This window comes from Bison bison, unplaced genomic scaffold, assembly GCF_000754665.1.
Source record: "Bison bison bison isolate TAMUID 2011002044 unplaced genomic scaffold, Bison_UMD1.0 scf7180017864341, whole genome shotgun sequence".
In the NCBI taxonomy this organism is placed as follows: domain Eukaryota; kingdom Metazoa; phylum Chordata; class Mammalia; order Artiodactyla; family Bovidae; genus Bison; species Bison bison.
The window spans coordinates 6,341,524-6,361,765 of NW_011494913.1; the positions used below are offsets into that span (position 1 = coordinate 6,341,524).

Below are 20,242 nucleotides of genomic sequence, written 5' to 3' on the forward strand. Positions count from 1 at the left end.
CAAAATCACTGCAGATGGTGACTGCAGCCATGAAATTAAAAGACGTTTACTCCTTGTAAGGAAAGTTATGACCAACCTAAACAGCATATTAAAAAGCACAGACATTACTTTGTCAACAAAGGTCCGTACAGTCAAGGCTATGGTTTTTCCAGTGGTCATGTATGGATGTGGGAGTTGGACTATAAAGAAAGCTGAGTGCCGAAGAATTGATGCTTTTGAACTGTAGTGTTGGAGAAGACTCTTCAGAGTCCCTTGGACTGCAAGGAGATCCAACCAGTCCATCCTAAAGGAGATCGGTCCTGGGTGTTCATTAGAAGGACTGACGTTGAAGCTGAAACTCCAATACTTTGGCCACCTGATGTGAAGAGCTGACTCATTTGAAAAGACCCTGATTTGGGGAAAGATTGAGGGCAGGAGGAGAAAGGGACAACACAGGATGAGATGGTTGGGTGGCATCACCAATTCGATGGACATGGGTTTGGGTGGACTCTGGGAATTGGTGATGGACAGGGGGCCTAGCGTGCTGCAGTTCATGGGGTCGCAAAGAGCTGGACACGACTGAGTGACTGAACTGAACTGAACACAAGTGAGAAAACAAGAGGCCTATTCATTCCTATCTTTTCTACTGCAGACATAAAACTAAAACCGGAAAAGAAGATGAAATAGTCGCTAAAACCTTAGGTTTCCTTTCAACAACTATTCCATTTACTGAAAAAATTTACTATACAAACCAATTTTAGAATTAAAGTTCTTTATTTTGAATTGACATTTACATTTACTGTGAAATATATGTTCAAAAAGTACACAGAATATATCAAATATGGACGGCCTAATGAATGATGATAAGGCAAACATACATTTTTAAGTACTATCCAAGTCCAGAAATTGAAACCAGGACCACAGGAACAGGAGCAAACACCCCACTCCCACGCCCTCTTCAGTCACTACTACCTTAACATGCTGTGTGAGCTTCACAAGCTAATTCACTGAGAACAAAAAGAAATGGGCCACAGCTTATGTGAGGTGGGAGTATTTAAAGCACCTCGAAAATGCATTAATGGGCTCTCTGGTAGCTCAGACGGTAAAGAAGCTGCCTGCAGTGCGGGAGACCTGGGTTCAATCCCTGGGCTGGGAAGATCCCCTGGGGGAGGCCATGGCACCCCACTCCAGTATTCTCGCCTGGAGAATCCCATGGACAGAGGAGCCTGGCGGCTGTGTCCATGGGGTCACAAGAGAATCGGACATGACTGAGCGACTAAGCACAGCACAAAATGCATTAACAGAGAAACTTTCCTAATATATAGGACATTTTGCTATACTTTGCTGTGAAAAATGCCAGCAATAAGTGTATCGATGCATTTAGAACACAAATTATAGAAGTGTTTGAATTTAATTTTGTGGAACACCACACAGGAGGGCCATAAAACACAGATTATTTTTTCCCAGCATTTCCAACAGCTGGCAGGGAGGAAGACCAATATTAGCATTCAAGATGCAAAAAAATACTAAATAACGGCCATTGCAAGTCGGTAGCATCTAGATACTTAATTATAAATCACAAAATAACAGATTGATTTCTGTAATCCTCCCTGGTCTCTGACAAAATAAAAAAAAGCTTAGTCAATACTTCTCACTTTCATCCTAAATAAGGGCGCTCACACAGCAGGATTACCATGATTCTGGGTCTCTTATTTCTTACACTAAATACCAGCATTTACGTAATAACTATAGCATGGAATCACACTAATGACTGTTTATATTAACACCTCCTGTTCTAAGGTATATGAGCTTAAAAAACCTATTCCTTATAGAACTAGCCAAAGCAAGGTTTAACAAGATAAATGTTAACAGCCCCCAAATAAAGTGTAAAATATTAAAACTGATATGATCTTAAATTTAAACTTCATTTTTTTTCTTAGCAAAATAAGCCTTTCAGAGTGGAATGTGATATTTAAGTAAAGAATTCCTAAATACTGTTAATGAAAAGCAAATATAATTCATTTATAATTTAAAACCTAGCCAAACACCTGTTTCCCTTCCACTCAAGACCTCCTTTTACTCCAATTCCACGCACATATATGTCTAACTGTCTAATACGTACTTCTCACTAAGCCCTGCAATCCCGAGCAATGTTACCCCTGTGAGCTGTGGCATGGTGAAGTTCTATATTACTACATCTGGAGATTTGAAGGACAGAAAAACACGCAACCGTTTAAACATCCAAGGTCTACTGTTAAGCACACTGACAATGACAGAATAACAGCCATAGAGAAGAGCCTTAATATCTAGACATGATTTACACAAAAAGAATCCCTTAATCTCTAATACTGGACTGGCTAAGCAAATGATACATCATTTGATGGAGTATTATGTAACCATTAAGGCTAAAAATGACGAACTTGTGCAACATAGCTTTACGTTATTAATATTTTAAATATGCTTTTATATCTACATATAACTACAAAAATAGAAAAACTTAAATAAAGCAGAAATGAATATTTGGTACAACTGTGAGGACTCCCCCAACCCTCCCACAGGTTTACAAAGTAAATAAAACCTAGAAGGTCAAAAATGTAATAACTCCTCTCTCTCGACAACTATAAAACTATCATCAGCACCTAGCAATCGTCTCATTTTATGATCTACACTAAACACACCAAAACTTGCCACATACCACTCTTACAGGGCTGCTTCTGGGCAAGGTCACCAGATAAAAGAGAAACAACGTCCTGAGCAGACTGATTCAGAAGAGAGGAAAAATTACTTCCTTACCTCACAGCGAGGTGACAGAGGTATATTAATCCATGGCATGCTTTATTGCCATCACAAGGCATCAAATATAAGCATTACTTCCTGTCAAAACTAACAACTGTATCCAGTTTAAGGCGTAACTACATACACAAGTGAGTATAACTAGTACACTCTAAATAAGGTCTTGTGTCAGTGTCCTGGTTTTGATGCTGAATTATACTTACTTAAGCAATCAACACTGGGGAAGACAGAATAAAGAGTAAGTGAGACCTTCCCTGTATATTTCTTTACAATTTCCTGTGAATCTATCATATCAAAACAAAATGTTAAAAAAATATATACACACACACACACACACATATACTGCCATTCATTCAAAGTGGATAAAATCCATTCTTCTAACAATACTATCACAGTGGTATTCTTCACCGTGCTGAGAGAAGACTAAATTGCTACAGACTCCTTTGGCGAATATGATTCTATAGCATAAATCCCAGGCCATAAAAGTTGTGGCTTTTGACCTAGCCATTTAATTTCTGGGAATCACCTAAAGAAACAACATCAGATTTGGGAAAACATATATATACATTTATATACATACACATATAAAGATATTACTACAGTAAAACCAAGTAAAATTGATGCAACTTTAGGTGTTTGATATGGGAATCATTAAATTCTCAAAATCTAGGCATGAAATATTATGCAGTCATTTGATAATACTGAAAATGGTACAATAATACAATAGGAAATGCATATAATGAGAGACTAAAGCACAATTAAAAATTAGCCACACAAAAGTAACAGGAAATATTTCTGATAAAAATAAAAGATGATAATGGTGTTAGTATGACAGAACTATGTGCATTTTTCTCCAACTTCTCCATTAGAGATATTATATTAGTTAGTTTCATAGTTTAAGAAATAAGCATACTTTTACCTTATCCCAGAAATCAATCAAAGCTGTAAAGTCCCATTTCTTAGAATATGCCACATTGTACTTCAGAATAGCATCCTATGGAAAAAGCATAAATAAAAAGTCATGATACAGTAAAGTGAATTATCTAGGAATAGCCTGTCTCCTTTATGAATTATTTCCAGTGTATTTCTTAATGTTCGACAAGTTTCTTCCATCATTAGCTACTCCATATCAGCAGTTATGAATGAACAGAATGCATACTAATTTTTAGTATTCACTTAAGAAAACTGAGATTAGAAAGGTCAAGTAATAGAGGGGGAAATATAATTACTCTAAAACATGTACTCGAAACAGAAGCAATATAATCCAAATGGACAAAAATTGGATCTTGAGGGTTAAAACAAAGGAAATAGTAATAGCAGTGACTTTGGTCTTTACTAGGGTCACACTGCATACACAGACATGCAGTGTGCTAGCACTGAGATTCCATTAGGGGAGTAAATCAGGGGAAATCCAAAAAGGCTCCCTGGGGAAGAGAGCAATAAAGAAAAGAGACTGAGGTCAAGCTAGTGTGCCATCTACTGGTGTGATCCTCACTGTCTGAATGCTACACGCTACACCGCTTCAGTCCTGTCGGACTCTGTGGCCCTGTGGATTGGAGCCTGCAAGGCTCCTCTGTCCATAGGATTCTCCAGGCAAGAATACTGGAGTGGGTTGCCATTTCCTTCTTTTCCTTATCCCTAACTGCCTGAATAGGCAGTACTTTACCTGTGGGGTAGACATAAGACAATCCATTAGTTACACAGAAAGAACTATTATATTGCCTGCTTTTAAATTTCTATTTGATTATATTTTATAATACATATTAAAATAATAGAGAATTTATAAAAAACCATTTATAATTGCAATATACACCTCAAGATTTTTTACTGAAGGTATATGAAGTATGAAAAACATCGTGCTAGATTATTACTATAAACCTAAACTTCCTCATCACTGAAGAAAGGTTTTAAAAGTCAACATTCTGCCAAAGAGCTTCCTGAAAAATACTTCATGTCACATCAATTATCACCAAGCATCTCGGCTAAAAGAAATGAGCCAATAAAAAAGTATATAATCTACTTCAAATAAGAAGATATCCAAGTTCCTTGAAAAAGGAAAAGTCGTCAACCATGAAATACCATGACAAGATAAACAGTTTAATTTACTCTCACAGCTATAATACATTTTCCATTAAGAAGGAAAAGATTCTAAGAATTTTTTCCCCAAAATTACTGGTATTTGATTTCAGGACCTCAAACAAAATATTAAATAGCAATGTCTGGAACAGCACACAGATAGACAATGCATATAGTGTAACAAGCTCCTGATACACTCAACAACACAGATGAATTGCAAAGATCTTCACCTAAGTGAGAGAAGCCAGACACACGAGCACACCTCACACATGATTCCATTCAAAGAAAATGCAGCCGATATTTCGTTGTTGTTGTTTTTTTTTTTTTTAAAGGCAGATCAACAGTTGCCCGCAGCCAGTGCAGAAAGAGGAAACGGATCACAGAGGGTAAGAAAAATCTCTGCAGGGTGACAGCAACACTCTGTATCTTGGCTGCAGTGAGAGCTTCAAGTGTATAAGCAAATGGCAAACTTAATCAAGTTACATCCTCTAAAAGGATGTACTATCTTATATGTAAATTATTCCTCAAAGTTGGTAAGGAAAAACATTCTAAATAGCATTTATACTCTAATTCTTTAATGGAGTTGTATAATTAGCATTAACTCCTAACTCATATTGACTTTACTTCAGTCTTCAAGTCTCAAAAGTCGTCCACCAGGAGGCCTCCTAATCCCCAGGAAAACCGTGTGCAGGCTAAGTCGCTTCAGTCGTGTCCAACTTCATGCAACCCTATGACTGCAGTCCACCTGGCCCCTCTGTCCACAGGGATTCTCCAGGCATGAATAATGCAGTGGCTTGCCATGCTCTCTTCCAGGGGATCCTCCTGACCCAAGAATGGAGCCCGTGTCTCTTATGCCTCCTGCATTGCCAGGCAGGTTGTTTACCACTAGCCCCACCTGGGAAGCCTGGGTGCTACTCCATACAGTACTCTTAGATGAGTGGTTTGTTTTTTTTTTCAGTTCGTAATTCACAATAAATACAACTTAAAGCACAAAGAAGTCCATTCTTTGCAAATTATCAGACATATTATTCATAGAAATACTACAGTGTAAACCAACTTTTGAGGACACTGTTGCTTTTATAAACTTATAACATCTCTGCTGCTGCTAAGTCGCTTCAGTCATGTCCAGTCATGTCCAGTGTGACCCCAGAGACGGCAGCCCACCAGACTTCCCCGCCCCTGGGATTCTCCAGGCAAGAACACTGGAGTGGGTTGCCATCTAACATCTCTAATCCCTCTTAATTTGACATCAAATGGCATTAAAAAAAATAGCGAAAATATTATTATATTCTATAAGAAGGATTTAATGTTTTCCCTCCCTCTCATCGTGCTTCTTCAGCAAAGGAAACAATTACCGTTAAGTAGAGAGAAGAAAATCTCGATAGATTACTCTGTTACGCTGAATCTACCGTAAAATAAACAAGAAAGGGAAATTCAGATTAATTACCCCTTTTTAAAATAATCATGGCACACTAAGGAATTGCTAAAAGAGGTGAGCAGCAATGTAATTTAGGACACTATGATTATTATGTATTTGTGTTTAAAGGAAAAATATGTAAATTCTTAAATAATCCTGTTGGTAAGGCTATTAAAGGCCCTAAATTAGTGTTTTTCATATAGAGTCTGGACAGTATTCCTGATTGGTCTGCTTGTACTTGAGAGTTTATAAATGTGGTTTTGGAAGAATCAGCTCAGTTCAGTCACTCAGTCATGTCTGATTCTGTGAACCCATGGACTGCAGCATGCCAGGTTCCCTGCCCATCACCAACTCCCGGAGCTTGCCCAAATTCATGTCCATCGAATCAGTGATGCCATCCAACCATCTATACTCTGTTGACCCCTTCTCCTCCTGCCTTCAATCTTTCCCAGCATCAGGTGGCCAAAGTATTGGAGATTCAGCTTCAGCATCAGTCCTTCCAATGACTATTTAGGACTGATTTCCTTTAGGATTGACTGATTTGATCCCCTTGCAGTCCAAGGGACTCTCGAGTCTTCTCCAACACCACAGGTCAAAAGCATCAATTCTTCAGTGCTCAGCTTTCTTTATAGTCCAACTCTCACATCCATACGTAACTACTAGAAAAACCATAGCCTTGACTAGACAAATCTTTGTTGGCAAAGTAATGTCTCTGCTTTTTAATATGCTCTCTAGGTTTGTCATTGCTTTTCTTCCAAGGAGCAAGTGTCTTTTAATTACATGGCTGCAGTGAATTTAATTCATTCACTTTGGAATGAATACAAAGGCCAGAAAAACAACACACTGTAGAAACGAAAGCTGGTATTTTAAATAAAGAAGTACCTAAGATGCACTGCAGTACAGGAATGTCAAATTCTTAAAAACCTGGACCTAACGTATTTATTTGCAAGCTGATATTCTGCATAGAGACCCCCATCTTTCCCTCTACCAACAGTCACCAACTCTGATAAGTTAAAAAGTAGTAAACACAAAGAATTTTTCCTTTATACAGTATAACTTTTAAGTTTATCAGTATACTATTCTGGGGCTCAGATATGTGTTTACAAATCTGTGCGAAAAGCAAATACTGATTACAAATTGTCTTCACAGTGATAATGAACACAACTCAAACGATGGGTCAAAATGTTTAAAATGGAAAAAATCAAATTGATATAACTGGATATAAGTATAAAGAGATTTATTTAGTTTTATGTTTGTACATATGTAATTAATATATGTTTATGTTTGTGCACGTGTAATTAACATATTAACAATAAGTAAGCTCTGGCAGACCCTGAGAATTTCTCCCATTTAAAAAAAGTAATTATAAGTCTGAGAAACACTATCCCTAAGAAATGAAATTTCCAAAATATATTATGGTACAATGTATCACAGTTTTTCATTTGAAGGGAAAATAAGAGCTAAGGAAAAAAAAAAGGGAGCGATGGAAAAGGTACAGAAAGTTAAGAATAACTTGTAAGTATAAATGAAAAATCAGTATGAAATCTAAGAAACAGTACATAACAAATTAATTTCTCAAAGAGAACAAAGCCAGTTTTACAGAAGTATAAAAAATCTGTTTATAGTTGTAAAAACTTTTAAAAGCTTATATAAGGCTATAGTGCCAAAAATAAACATATACTCAAAACAATCTAATGGTTGCCCTTATGGACTTAAACGAAATATTTTTTAAATCAAAAAAATAAATTATTGCCAAAATGTAAGATTAATAAATTATGAAACTGCTAGAAGCTGTTATTAAAAGCAATAAAAAGTACAATGTTTAATCATTAGCAAACTCAGCTTCCCTTCGGGCAAACAATGCTGAAGTCGTAATTCTTCCCTGATTTACTTTCAAACATTTCAGAAGCAGGGTAATTCTAAAACAAAAAGAAAAGCAAAGCCCAGGATCAAAAGAAATTGGATGGGGAATCAAGAAACAGGTCTTATTTCTGGTTCTCCAAATTATTCCGTGTGGCTCCAGGCAAGTCATTTACAACTCTCAATTCTTCTACTCATTGCCTAGAGACGGAGGAGAAACCAAGAATGTCTCTAAAAAGAGTTCCTCAGGAAGCAAGCACTTTGCATATAAATAATGCTGTTACCTAAGTCTGTTAAAGATCAAACAACATCTCTGAAGGAAAAGACCAGGGCTCATCTCTAAGAACTACATGTAAGAGACAAAAATTACAAAAGAACACACCTTCAGTTTTGGGGTCGAACCAGGGCTCATCTCTAAGAAATACAGGTAAGAGACAAAAATTACAGAAGAACGCACCTTCAGGTTCTGGGGCCGAGTGAACCTGTTGAGAAGTGCAGTCTGAATGAGTTCCCACCGGCTCCCTGCAGCTCGCTCACCATTCTTTAAGGAAAAGAAAAACACGAAGAGACTATTCCAAGTTCTCTGTAACATGGCGGAATCAGAAGCCAAACAGCAAGCATCAAAATGTCTTTCAGAGACTAAAAGAGCATGAGTTCTGCTCAGTTTTGTTCTCACCTCATCTTCCACAGGGTACAAGTTTTGTTCTGAACAAGGCATCTTAACATGCTTGTTGTCCCACAAATCTTTAAAATGTGTTGGGAAAGGTTTAGGAACTTCTCCTATTCGCAAAAGATCTACCTGAAATGCAAGAAAACTGTAAGTGCATAAAAACTAGGCATATCTTCTGTAAAATAATCCAAAGAAATCAGCTGAAGTAAATGCTATAAAAATACAGACCAGCTCCTAGGCAAGAAATCTCGCTAAGTCTTTTTCAGCTTTTCCTACTCCTTACCTTTAGTTAGTTTCCAAATCATCATGTCCTGGGCACTCTACCTTCATCCCATCCAGTTCCCCGGGCCTTGTTAATCCTTGACTGAATTTCTGGTAACAGCTTTCTATCCCTCTCCCTAACTCCCAACTGCTCCCAGATACATTCATCCCACATAAAACCCTTCTCCCCACTTGGGAATTATATTATCTTTCTAAAGTATCCCCAACCTTCTAATCCTATAATGGCTCCCTTCTGCCTATATAGATTCTAAATGATTCCAATTTTTAACATCCTCTTTTACCCAAAACACCATCTATTTAAACATCAACCTTCAATACTCAGCTCAATTTTCATTTCCTGTAAGAAGTCTTTAAAAACTTTCTAATAGGCAGTAAGCTTCTTCTCTCATTTTATTGGCTCATCATCATACTAGAGCACACTTTTTCCCCTCCTGCACTGGACTCTAAACTTAAGAATAATAACTATATTAACTTTGTATTTTGAGTATTCACACTGAGCCAAACATGTATGTTTTTAACATGTGTTAAGTGTTTATATATGTACAGTTGATCTTTGAACAACATGGGTTTGAACTGCACAGGTCCACTTACACAATTATCTTTTTCAATAAATACATACCACAGCACCGCACAATCAGCAGTTGACTGAATAGCTGAATGTGGAGCCTCAGATACGGAGGGCCAACTGTAAGTTATACTCGGATTTTTGATACCCAGAAGGTTGGCACCCTAACCTTCAGACTATTCAAGGGTCAACTATACACACACACACACTGTTGCTGCTGCTCAGTTGTTAAGTCGTATCCGCCTCTTGGTGACCCTGGGGCCTGCAGCACACCAGGTTTCTCTGTCCTCCAACTATCTCCTGGAGTTTGCGCAAATTCACGTCCAGAGTTGGTGATGCTATCTAATCATCTCATCCTCTGCTGCCCCCTTCTCCTTTTGCCTGAAATGTGTATATATGCACGTGGATAAATATATACATATACATATATATATTCAAGGTTCATCCATACTATAACATGAATCAGAACTTCACTGAAGATCATCAAATAATTACACAATATAAAATTTCAACTGTAAGATGCTATGAATGAGAGGTTCGTAATGCCACAAGAATCTTTCTAGACAATTTTAACTTACATGGTGAGCTTAGGGAATCCTTCTTTGAGGAAGTAGCAATTGAGCTCAACTCCAAAGGTGAAAAAGAAGTAGGAAAAGGTGAAAGACAAAAAAAAGGGAACTGCCTATGGAAGGAAAGACTGTTAAATAGGCAGCTTCCTTAAAAGCCTGCAACCCAAGAGAAATAAACTTGTAGGCCTTTTATACAGGTAACCATTAAAACCACAAGTGTGTTTAAGACTACTCCAAGAGAGGAAAAAATAAGAGGACCTATGAAAAAGTCCTGGGGAACTCTAACGTTTAAGCGCCACATGTAGAAAAAAAGCGAAAAGGAATAAAGCAAGGGTTTAAGGAGGCAGGAAGAAAATCAGGAATATACGGTGTCTAAGAAGCCAAAGGATGAGAATATTCCAAGGAGGAAACAATAAGGGACGTTCAAGAGTCAAAAGTGGCTGAGACATCAATCCTGCCTATCCATCAATCCATATGGGGACCCCAAAGGTGACTCTGTAAAGATCGTCCATGTAATCTAAGGTGACAAAAACAGGTACCAGGAGAGCTCCACACACAGGGGAACATAATACGTAAGAATATACGTATTTTTGGGTGTCTGTAGTTTAAATATGTGTACGCATGTGTACAGCACATGCCTATACATGTGTTTGCCTATATGTGTGTACATGTTTGTGTGTGAGTGTGTGTTGTATGCATGAGTGCATTTACAGATAAGCATTATCGTGTCCATGCAATTTCAGATTATCTTCCATTTCTAACACTAAGTGTCAGCTTTGTATTATGACTTCAATGCTGTAACTATTAATATCTGGCATCTTAGAAATGTAACTAAGGACTTCTATTTAACAACTATTAATTATACATGTAGCATACTACCACCATATTCAGGAAAAAGAATCTAGAAGAAAACACACCAAATTCTTAAACTTTTTTCATTGACCCTGTATTACTTTTGTAATAAAACTTTTATAAATTCATTGGATATTTGACAAACAGTAATTACAGAGATTAATTAATGACGGTATAAGATGCTTCAGGTTTTCTTTGTGGGCAGTGGGAGGGAGGAAGCAGGAAAAGTCAAAACATCACTTATTCCTTCTGATCAATCTTTTTTCCAAATCTTAACCATTAACATCTTGTCGGTCACTCAAGCCTTTTCTCAATTTCACACACATTGTCAATGCCTCCTTTTCCCCTATCACCCATACTAGAGAATTCACAGAGTCCTATCAATATAATCTCAAAACAATTTGCATTTATTCTTTTATATGCCCACAATTACTACCCTGTCTCAGTTATTTCCAAACTTTTTCAAAGAGCAGAACTCTTTTCTCCCTACGAATTCTAATACAAAATCATTATATTTAAATAAAAGCTATTTTAATAAATATAATTTTTAGAGTGACTTTATTCTATCAATAGCAAAGAGACCAACTGAAGAACTATGAAATTGAGAGAGATGACAGCTAAAGCTTTCATCAATCTATTTATTCTCTCATCCAATAGTAAGAAAATCCTAACCGCACACCTAAACAGCTGGCAGATGGTAACTTTTTTACACTGTTATTTTGATGTTTAAGGAAATGCTTCAAACAGCAGTAGCAAGAGAACACTGATTCTATGACCTGCACAAAAATGAGTTCTCTTGGTAAAACCTGCTGGTTAAAATATGGTATTAAGCAAAAAAACAAACAAACAAAAAAAAAACGGTATTCAGCATTTTTAAAAGTAAACACACATTAATTCTTTCACAAGACGTTTTTCATAGTTAAATATACAGTTTAGAAAAGAAATTTGAGTCAATATCAAAAGAAGCCCTGAGCCACTCTCATGAAGCACAATTTGATCATCACTGTTTGCTTCCTCTTCATCTCTTAACCGAGCTCTTTTTCCTGTTTCCAATGTATCCTCTCTTCAGTAATCCTTACATATAGCCATCTGATCAACCTTGCCATGTATGTAGTACAACTATTGTCTGCACAGACATTTCCATGATTTCCAATTCTTATAGATTCAATTTCTTATAGACTCAGATTCTGATACCTAAAGCCCTCTACAAATGGACCCAAACTACTTTTCAAGTCTTCTCTTCCACCATTTTCCATCCAAATACTCAGTTCCAGCAAATCAACTGCTTTCCATTTGTAAAAGTTTTAAACTCCACAGCCTTTTCCTATAAAGGTTATATATCTATCTGGAATTCCCTTGCCTTACTAACTCCATTTCAGAAATTTCCTCTCATCTTTAAGAACTCAGCTCAAACTCCACCACCCTGCTCAATGTCACTTTTACCTAACCACACTAATGAATTCCGTACTTCAGAATATTTAATCACATGAAGGCGATGGCACCCCACTGCAGTCCTCTTGCCTGGAGAATCCCATGGGCGGAGGAGCCTGGTGGGCTGCAGTCCATGGTGTCGCTACGAGTGGGACACAACTGAGCGACTTCCCTTTCACTTTTCACTTTCAAGCACTGGAGAAGGCAGTGGCACCCCACTCCAGTGTTCTTGCCTGGAGAATCCCAGGGACGGGGGAACCTGGTGGGCTGCCCTCTGTGGGGTCGCAGAGAGTTGGACACGACTGAAGCGACTTAGCAGCAGCAGCAGCAGGCTAAGTTGTATAAGAACAGAGATTTTTTTTAAAGTAGCCCCTGTGAAATCTAGTATAGAATCTAATAAATGAGATGAATATTTAATCCTGCATGGGTTCTTTTTTTTGTTGTTTTTGTTGGCCATGCCACATGGCTTGTGGGATGTTAATTTCCTGACCAGGCATCAAACCCAGGCCCACGGCAGTGAAAGCGCTGAGTCCTCACCACTGGCGAGCCAGAGAATTCCTAAAATATGAATATTTACAACTACTCTAAGAGTGACAGACATATTTTAAGATTGGATTACGGTAATGGTTGCCTAACTCAGTAAACTAACTAAATATAACTAAACACTTAAAATGCTCAATAGAGTTTTTGTTGTTTTTTTTTAAAGAACCCACGAAAAGTATGAAAGAGGTTACCAGGGTGAGTGAGGAATGAGATGTTACTATTTAGTAGGCAGAGCTTATGTGCAGGAAGATGAACAATTCCCGGAGATGAACGTGGTAATGGCTGTAAACACTGCCGCTGAAATGTACACGTAAAAATGATTACGTTGGCCAACTTCACATCACGTACAGTTAACCACAGGTATTTTTAAGATGAGGTTGGTTTTAGAAATGCTGAGTTTGAGATACCTAAGGGACAGTGATGGGGATGTCTAGAAGAATCTAGAGCTCAGAAAGAGGACAAAACTGGAGAATAATTTGAGAATACTAAACAACATACAATTTTGAGTTGTAGTATCTAACATGTAGTGGGTACTCAATAAATACTGTCAATTGAATTTTTTAATTCAATGAACTTTCTTAATGCTACAGAATATTCAATACCCTCAGCAGTTAACAGTGATTCATCTTACGGATTTGTTAAGTACCGTGTTAAGTAACCTATCATTATATTTCTCTTTTCTATAAACTTCTCAGTACTTTATATACGCAGAAAAGAGCAAGACTTTTTATGCATTGGTCTGTTTTTCACAAGTATCACAATAAACTGAAACTTAGCACCTTCTCTCTTTATAGGTAAGAGGTAATATCTACCCGAATAGTCACTGTGTGATTGGCAGATGGTCTCAAGGGAGGCAGCCGGATCCCACACCTTGGCATTCTCCTCATCTCCTCAATAGGAGTTCCAAGCCATTTCTTATCTGGAGAAAGGTGAGGTGGAATGTATTTAGGGATCTTCCTTTCTGTTCTTTGATGTTTCATTTCACATTGTTCTTTTCTAAGATCAAAACATATATATTCAATCACAAACCACTCACTGTTTAAATTCACTTAGATACACAAGTAAAAACACTTACCCAGAAGTTATTGTTTAAAATGTGCCAAACTTGCTCTTTCTCCTTGGTATTTAGAAAAAACAAAACAACAAAAAACCTTGTAAGGCTTACAGTAAAACCCCAGAGCTTATTTTCACTAGTCTGTGGAAGGAATTTCCAAACACATGTAAATCACCTTCTGAAAAAGGGGCCTTGTAAAACAGGTACACTGCCAAACGAGTCATGGTTCAGAGTATCAGCTACTCCTTAGGACTCTAGATAAGAATTTTCAATGAAGTGAACTTACTATGGCATGCTTGCCATAAGAGATCACAAAAATTATGGAGTGGGCTTTAAGATAATTTTTATACTTACATTTTTTTGTAATCATACAAGCTGGGATTTAAATCCCAGCTTTACTCCCCACAAGTTACATAATTTCAGTGAATTTTCTAACCAATTTCAGTTTTCTCATTTGTGAAGTGAGTGCAATACCACCTGCCTGCTGTCAGAGCGTTAGAGAAAATGCATATACAGTAGCCTAAGATAACAGTAGTTACTATCGTATTTATGGTCGAGTAATTCCCATAAATCTCAGAAGGAAGTTCACGAAACTAAAATCTGATTATTTACTTCTTTTCTGTTTCTGTGATTTTTAGAATTTAACATTTGAGTCTAAGTTTAAATTATGCATTATTAATTAATAAGAAAGACAACTATTTCTTGCCTTCAGTGCAAACCATAACTTTGTGAAACTCCCCCTCACAAAATTATATAACACATTACCCTATTGAAGACACTCTTGATGGTAAAAATTACCTTTTGTCCTCTGCTTTGGGCACTCTCATGAAATGATCTGTGATTTTAGAATCCTTTCTCCCATGTTGCTTAGAATTTCTGCACTCTACATTCAGGCTAGAAGTACTTCCAGGTCGTTTGGCATTCACATCATTCATTCCAGCTCGACTCTCTCCTCCTTCAAATTGGAAATGTAATCGAATCTCACCTCCCTTAGCAGAGGACCGCTTCCTCAACTCAGTGTCAGCTTCTCTTGGTTGGAACCTTGAAGGTTTATTTGCTGTTTGAGCAGAACTGCTATCTTCCTGTTCATCAAAACCTGGACTTGTCTCTTCATCTGCTTCTGAATCCTGACAACTATTTTTGGAATTATCTACATCCATTGGTGACTCAGGTTCACTTTCTTTCTCAAATGGAGGAGAATTTCCTAGACTACTTTCTTGTCTATTCAATCTGTTGGCATTTTTCAGTCCAGTACCAACATCCTCAGAGCCAGTGTCCGACAAGGGGCTCTCTGGCACCACGTCTGTCTCCTCCTGCTGACACCCTGCACAGGCTTCTGCAGGATGGCAAGCCTTGCCACACTTCTGGTGGCTTCTGGCTTCTCTGCCCTGTTCATCTTCCATCGTCTGCTTTGCATTCGCAAGCTTTACATGTGTCAAAAACTGCTGATTATCTCTACTCTCCTCACTATTTGTGTCACTGTGATCATCCTTTGGGGATGACTGATCGACATTAGCATTACTGAACTGCTCTGGTACCAGAGTTACCGCTGGAGGTTCACTTTCCAAAAGCCGTTCTGAGTGTGGCCCTTCATTCTGCCACTTACACATAGCCGCAGTCTGATGCTGCTTCAAATACTGTGTACCTTTTTCAACTGGTGACTTATCAAAACCTAGTTGAGAAACATTTTCTAATTTTTCCATGTTATGTTGATAAAAGTTATCTTTTTGTACAGAACTCATCATGGATTCTTCTCTTGTATTGTTGTTTTCTTTACTATGCAAACTGTAAAACAGAAAGAATGATACAACAGAACTTACGACACAATAGAAAGAATTTACAACACAAAAAAGTCACTTACCCAAACACATTCCTACAATATCATAGCAATAATGAAACCTGTGATTACCTGAGCATACAGCATGCCCTTTCATGACTCCACACCTGTGCACAGTTGCCTATAAAGCCCTTTTCCCAACTGTGTGCCTGGCAAACACCAGACAGAACGCAGTGTTATACTTCGTTCACCTCCTGCGCAGCCTTTCTTGCAAAGGTAAAGCTGACTGTCTGTTCTACACGCTAACTACCACTGTGCCTCGTTTATATCTTTACTGTGGCGTTGATCACACACGTAAGAAGCATGTGCTTTTGGTGTCTGTCAGCACCACTACACTGTAAGCCTCTTAAAGACAGAGACTACTGCGTTTTCATTTCTGCATCTCAAGCATACTAAACCATGCCTGGTGCACAGCATCAACGGAAATGCCAACAAAGTTGTGAAAGCAGAAAGGAGAGAAACAGCATGAAACACGACACAGCATCCATACATCACGTTACTCATCCCTCTAGATAAGCACGTTTCTGTACCTTTCTGATTCCACTGTCTTGATTCCTTTAGTGTCCATCCAACTGGTTATAGTCTTCTGTTTGAAAACTGTAAAGAAAAGAAAAATCTGTGTGCATGCATACCTTCAAAGAGAAAACACCTAGAGCAGCAGATACACATGGAAGGCATTAAGCTAGATTCTGTGGATTAAAAAAAGATTAATCATTCCTTCCTCGTGCAAGCAACGGGAGAAAATACAGGAACATAAACATAAATACATTTGGCAGAGAAGAGAAAGTGACCAGACCTTAAAGAACTGGTATGGTCTAGCGGATGAGACTGCAGATGCTGAAATCAGCTTGTGTGCTTAGTCGCTCATTGTCTGACTCTCTGGGACCCTTTGGACTAAACAGCCTGCCAGGCTCCTCTGTCCATGGGATTTTTCAGGCAAGAGAACGGGAGTGGGTTGCCACTTCCTTCTCCAGGGGATCTTCTGGACCTAGGGATCGAACCCACATCTCTGTGTCTCCTGCACTGCAGGCGGACTCTTCAGCTAGGTCCAAACCCTGGCTCTCCTCTGACTTCCTGTGTGTTTCGTGAAGGGCCGCTTCTGTGTGTCTCAGACTCCTCATCAGTAGACATGCAAATTAATAGTGTCTCTCTTGGGTTATTGTGAGGCTTAAATTAAGCAACAGCCATTGCAAACTGCTTACCATATGCTCAGTACATGTTACTTATTAGTTAGTAGTGGTATTAAAAGAGATCCTAAGGGAGGTCCCTGGTGGTCTAGTGTTTAGGATTCGGCACTTTCACTGACCTGGCCCAGACCAAAATAATAATAATAATAGATTTTAAAAGTAAAATGAAGTCAAAAAGACCCTGATAAGAAATTAAGATATTTCTGAGGAAAGGACTACTTTAGGGAATTGAAGAAAGTGGGATCATCTGATAAACAGTTCTTGAAGAATAAACATGCAGTCACATTAAGGGAAAAAATCAGAAGCAACAGAACCAATGGTAGAGAAATATTAAAAGAAAATATGGCTGAAAGGTCAGCAAGGAACCACAGAGATTCCTAAAAAACGCATAAAGAGAGGTACAAAATCACGTCAAAAGTCACATTCAGAGCTGTAATGCCAGAATTCAAATCTAGGAGGCTCCCAGTCAGGCAGGATACACAGCCTAGACTGCTGGTGTGAAGGGGCAAGAAGCAAGAGTCTATCGTAAGAAGCGATGAGGAAGGTACTGGTCTAGGTCAGCGGTTCCCAAACCTACTGAATCATCAGAAGGCTGACAACAAACAAAGTGTGAGTTGCTCAGTTGTATCTAACTCTTTGTGACCCCATGGTCTATAGCCACCAAGCTCTTCTGTCCAAGGAATTCTCCAGGCAAGAGTACTAGAGTGGGTTGCCATTCCCTTCTCCAGGGGATCTTCTTGACCTAGCAATCGAACCCAGGTCTCCTGCACTGCAGGCAGATTTTTTTCCATCTGAGCCACCAGAGAAGCTCTTTCATATAAGAAAACATAAAATCTTGAACATTCTCAACTACTGTCTAAATTGCAATGTAAGAATGTAGGCAACTTAGGTCACAAGCCCTTCTTATCTACCCAAGTCCCTTCAAACACCGTAACATGAGACGCCGTCCCAGATACAGGAAAATCAATCATTTATTTATCACTGTATTTGAGTGCCATATAATTCACATTTTATACTAAATACTAACATTCTAGTCAAAATCTTTTATCAGCACTTTGAAAATCGTTTCTGTCACAAAAACTGTACATATATATTTGATATTTCTTATTAAACACCACGACTTTAGTGATTTTATGAAGTTAATACTTCTACAGCAAATTAGACTTCAGAGAAAAAATTAATTCCAGTCACAAAAGAGAGAATGAACCAGTTGATTCTGAAACTTTTTCTACAGTTCCATCTTCTCTATTTAATTTCATTATATCAAACACAGCAAATATAGAAAACCCTCAAAGTACAAACCAGCAATGGGCAAAAACATCCACTTTTTGAGTCAGAATTTAAAATACCTTTCTCCATAACTGTAAAGATTTGATGGTATGATATGACTAGGTTCCTATAGCACACACGGAGCACGGCACTCTGATGACAAGGCAACTGAGCCTAAAGAGTGCAGGCAACATTTCGTAAAAAACTATGAAGAGTGTGACAGTGCAGCTGGAGGGGAGGGCGTCTCCTGCTGTTCTGACGCTGAGAATGTGTTCTCTCTCTGGCTCCAGGCTTCCTGCTATAATTCCTGAAGCCTGAGAACAGGGTGAAGGAGGAGAAGCAAGAGGCTGCTGCTGCTGCTGCTGCTAAGTCACTTCAGTCGTGTCCAACTCTGTGTGACCCCATAGATGGCAGCCCACCAGGCTCCTCTGTCCCTGGGATTCTCCAGGCAAGAACACTGGAGCGGGCTGCCATTTCCTTCTCCAATCCACGTATGCATGCTAAGTCGCTTCAGTCGTGTCTGACTCTATGCAGCCCCATAGACAGCAGCCCACCAGGCTCCTCTGTCCACGGAACTCTTTAAGCAAGAGTACTGGAGTGGGTTGCCATTTCCTTCTCCAACTACTGCCTGCAACCAAGTATAAATCATTATTTCCCATCTAGACTAACTCCTTAACTAGTCTTGGGCCTGCACTTCTGCTCCCTTTCAATTCATTTTTCATTTTCCACACACTAGCAACAAAGATCTTTAAAATATGTATATTTTAGTAAATATATATTTAAAAAATATATATCCAATCAAGTCACTCCCCTATTGAAGCCTTTTAATAGTTTCTTCGGAGAAGGCGTTGGCACCCCACTCCAGTACTCTTGCCTGGAAAACCCCATGGACGGAGGAGCCTGGAAGGCTGCAGTCCATGGGGTCGCATAGTTTCTTACTGCCCTTAGAAATAAAGCTCAAAACCCTCAGCATGCCCAGTATGACCTGATCTTTGCCTCTCTCTCTGCAACCCCATCTCTCACTACTCTCCCCTGTCCACAATATTCATCAGCTGCACTCTGGGATCACTTCATTAACTTCTCTTCATCTAGCTAACCCCTCATTACTCTTCAGTCTACTCTTCTTTTTAAGAATAAAATTCTTATCTTCTGGCTGGGAGATGATCTTTGAGCCCAGAAACTGGATTAGGTACACCTGTCTCTACTATTAGTTCCGTTCCCTTATGAACTGGAACATCCATTACGCTTTATTATGTTGACTTCCGTAATCGTCCATTTCTCCTGATAGACTTTAGGGTCTGAACACAGAGACCAAGTAACTTTTATTCAACATTGTATGCCACAGCCAAGTTTAATGCCAGCTAAGACTAACGACTCTGCATCCAGGGACTAAGAATCTAAATTGAGATAAGCTACAATATTTTTTTGTAGCTTTCTTTTCATCTAGAGGCTGAAGCTTCACATCCACAATTAAACTTCCTTAACAGCAGCAGCCACGACTAAGGCAATTACTCAAACCCGAAAAAAGAAAACAGATGGAGTATCTTACCACTTCCCGCCCGGTAAGTGACTGTTCATCAAGGTTTCTCACACCACCAATCGCCGTGGGAAAAATGCGACCCTATTCTCCCAGTAGTGGCCTTGGGGGCTCAGCAAGGGGACCTCAGAATTCAGAGTGGTGTACACAAGACTAGAAAAGGGGGAGGAAGGTGCTGGCGTCCCCGGCTCTTGAGATGGACCAAAAAGAGGTTTGGGCCGAGGAGTACAAAGAGCTTTATTTCCCCACGTACCAAGAGAGGTGGCGCTGCCTCGGTGCTGTCCCGCCCGGCCCGGGGCGCAGCCTGACGAGGACGGCGGG

General features: G+C 38.9%; 1 protein-coding gene across 1 annotated transcript in view; it reads right to left on the reverse strand.

Annotated features, from left to right (window-relative positions):
- The window catches only part of PARG (poly (ADP-ribose) glycohydrolase), a 111,802-nt gene that overhangs the window by 91,019 nt on the left and 541 nt on the right, over window positions 1–20,242 (reverse strand). The window contains exons 2-8 of the mRNA XM_010854515.1: window positions 20,175–20,241; window positions 16,459–16,525; window positions 14,890–15,876; window positions 13,850–14,033; window positions 8,802–8,924; window positions 8,583–8,666; window positions 3,692–3,766 (exon numbers count right to left, since the gene is read on the reverse strand). Coding sequence (XP_010852817.1) covers window positions 3,692–3,766; window positions 8,583–8,666; window positions 8,802–8,924; window positions 13,850–14,033; window positions 14,890–15,876; window positions 16,459–16,525; window positions 20,175–20,241 — 1,587 coding nt within the window. The remainder of the gene's footprint in view (window positions 1–3,691; window positions 3,767–8,582; window positions 8,667–8,801; window positions 8,925–13,849; window positions 14,034–14,889; window positions 15,877–16,458; window positions 16,526–20,174; window position 20,242) is intronic.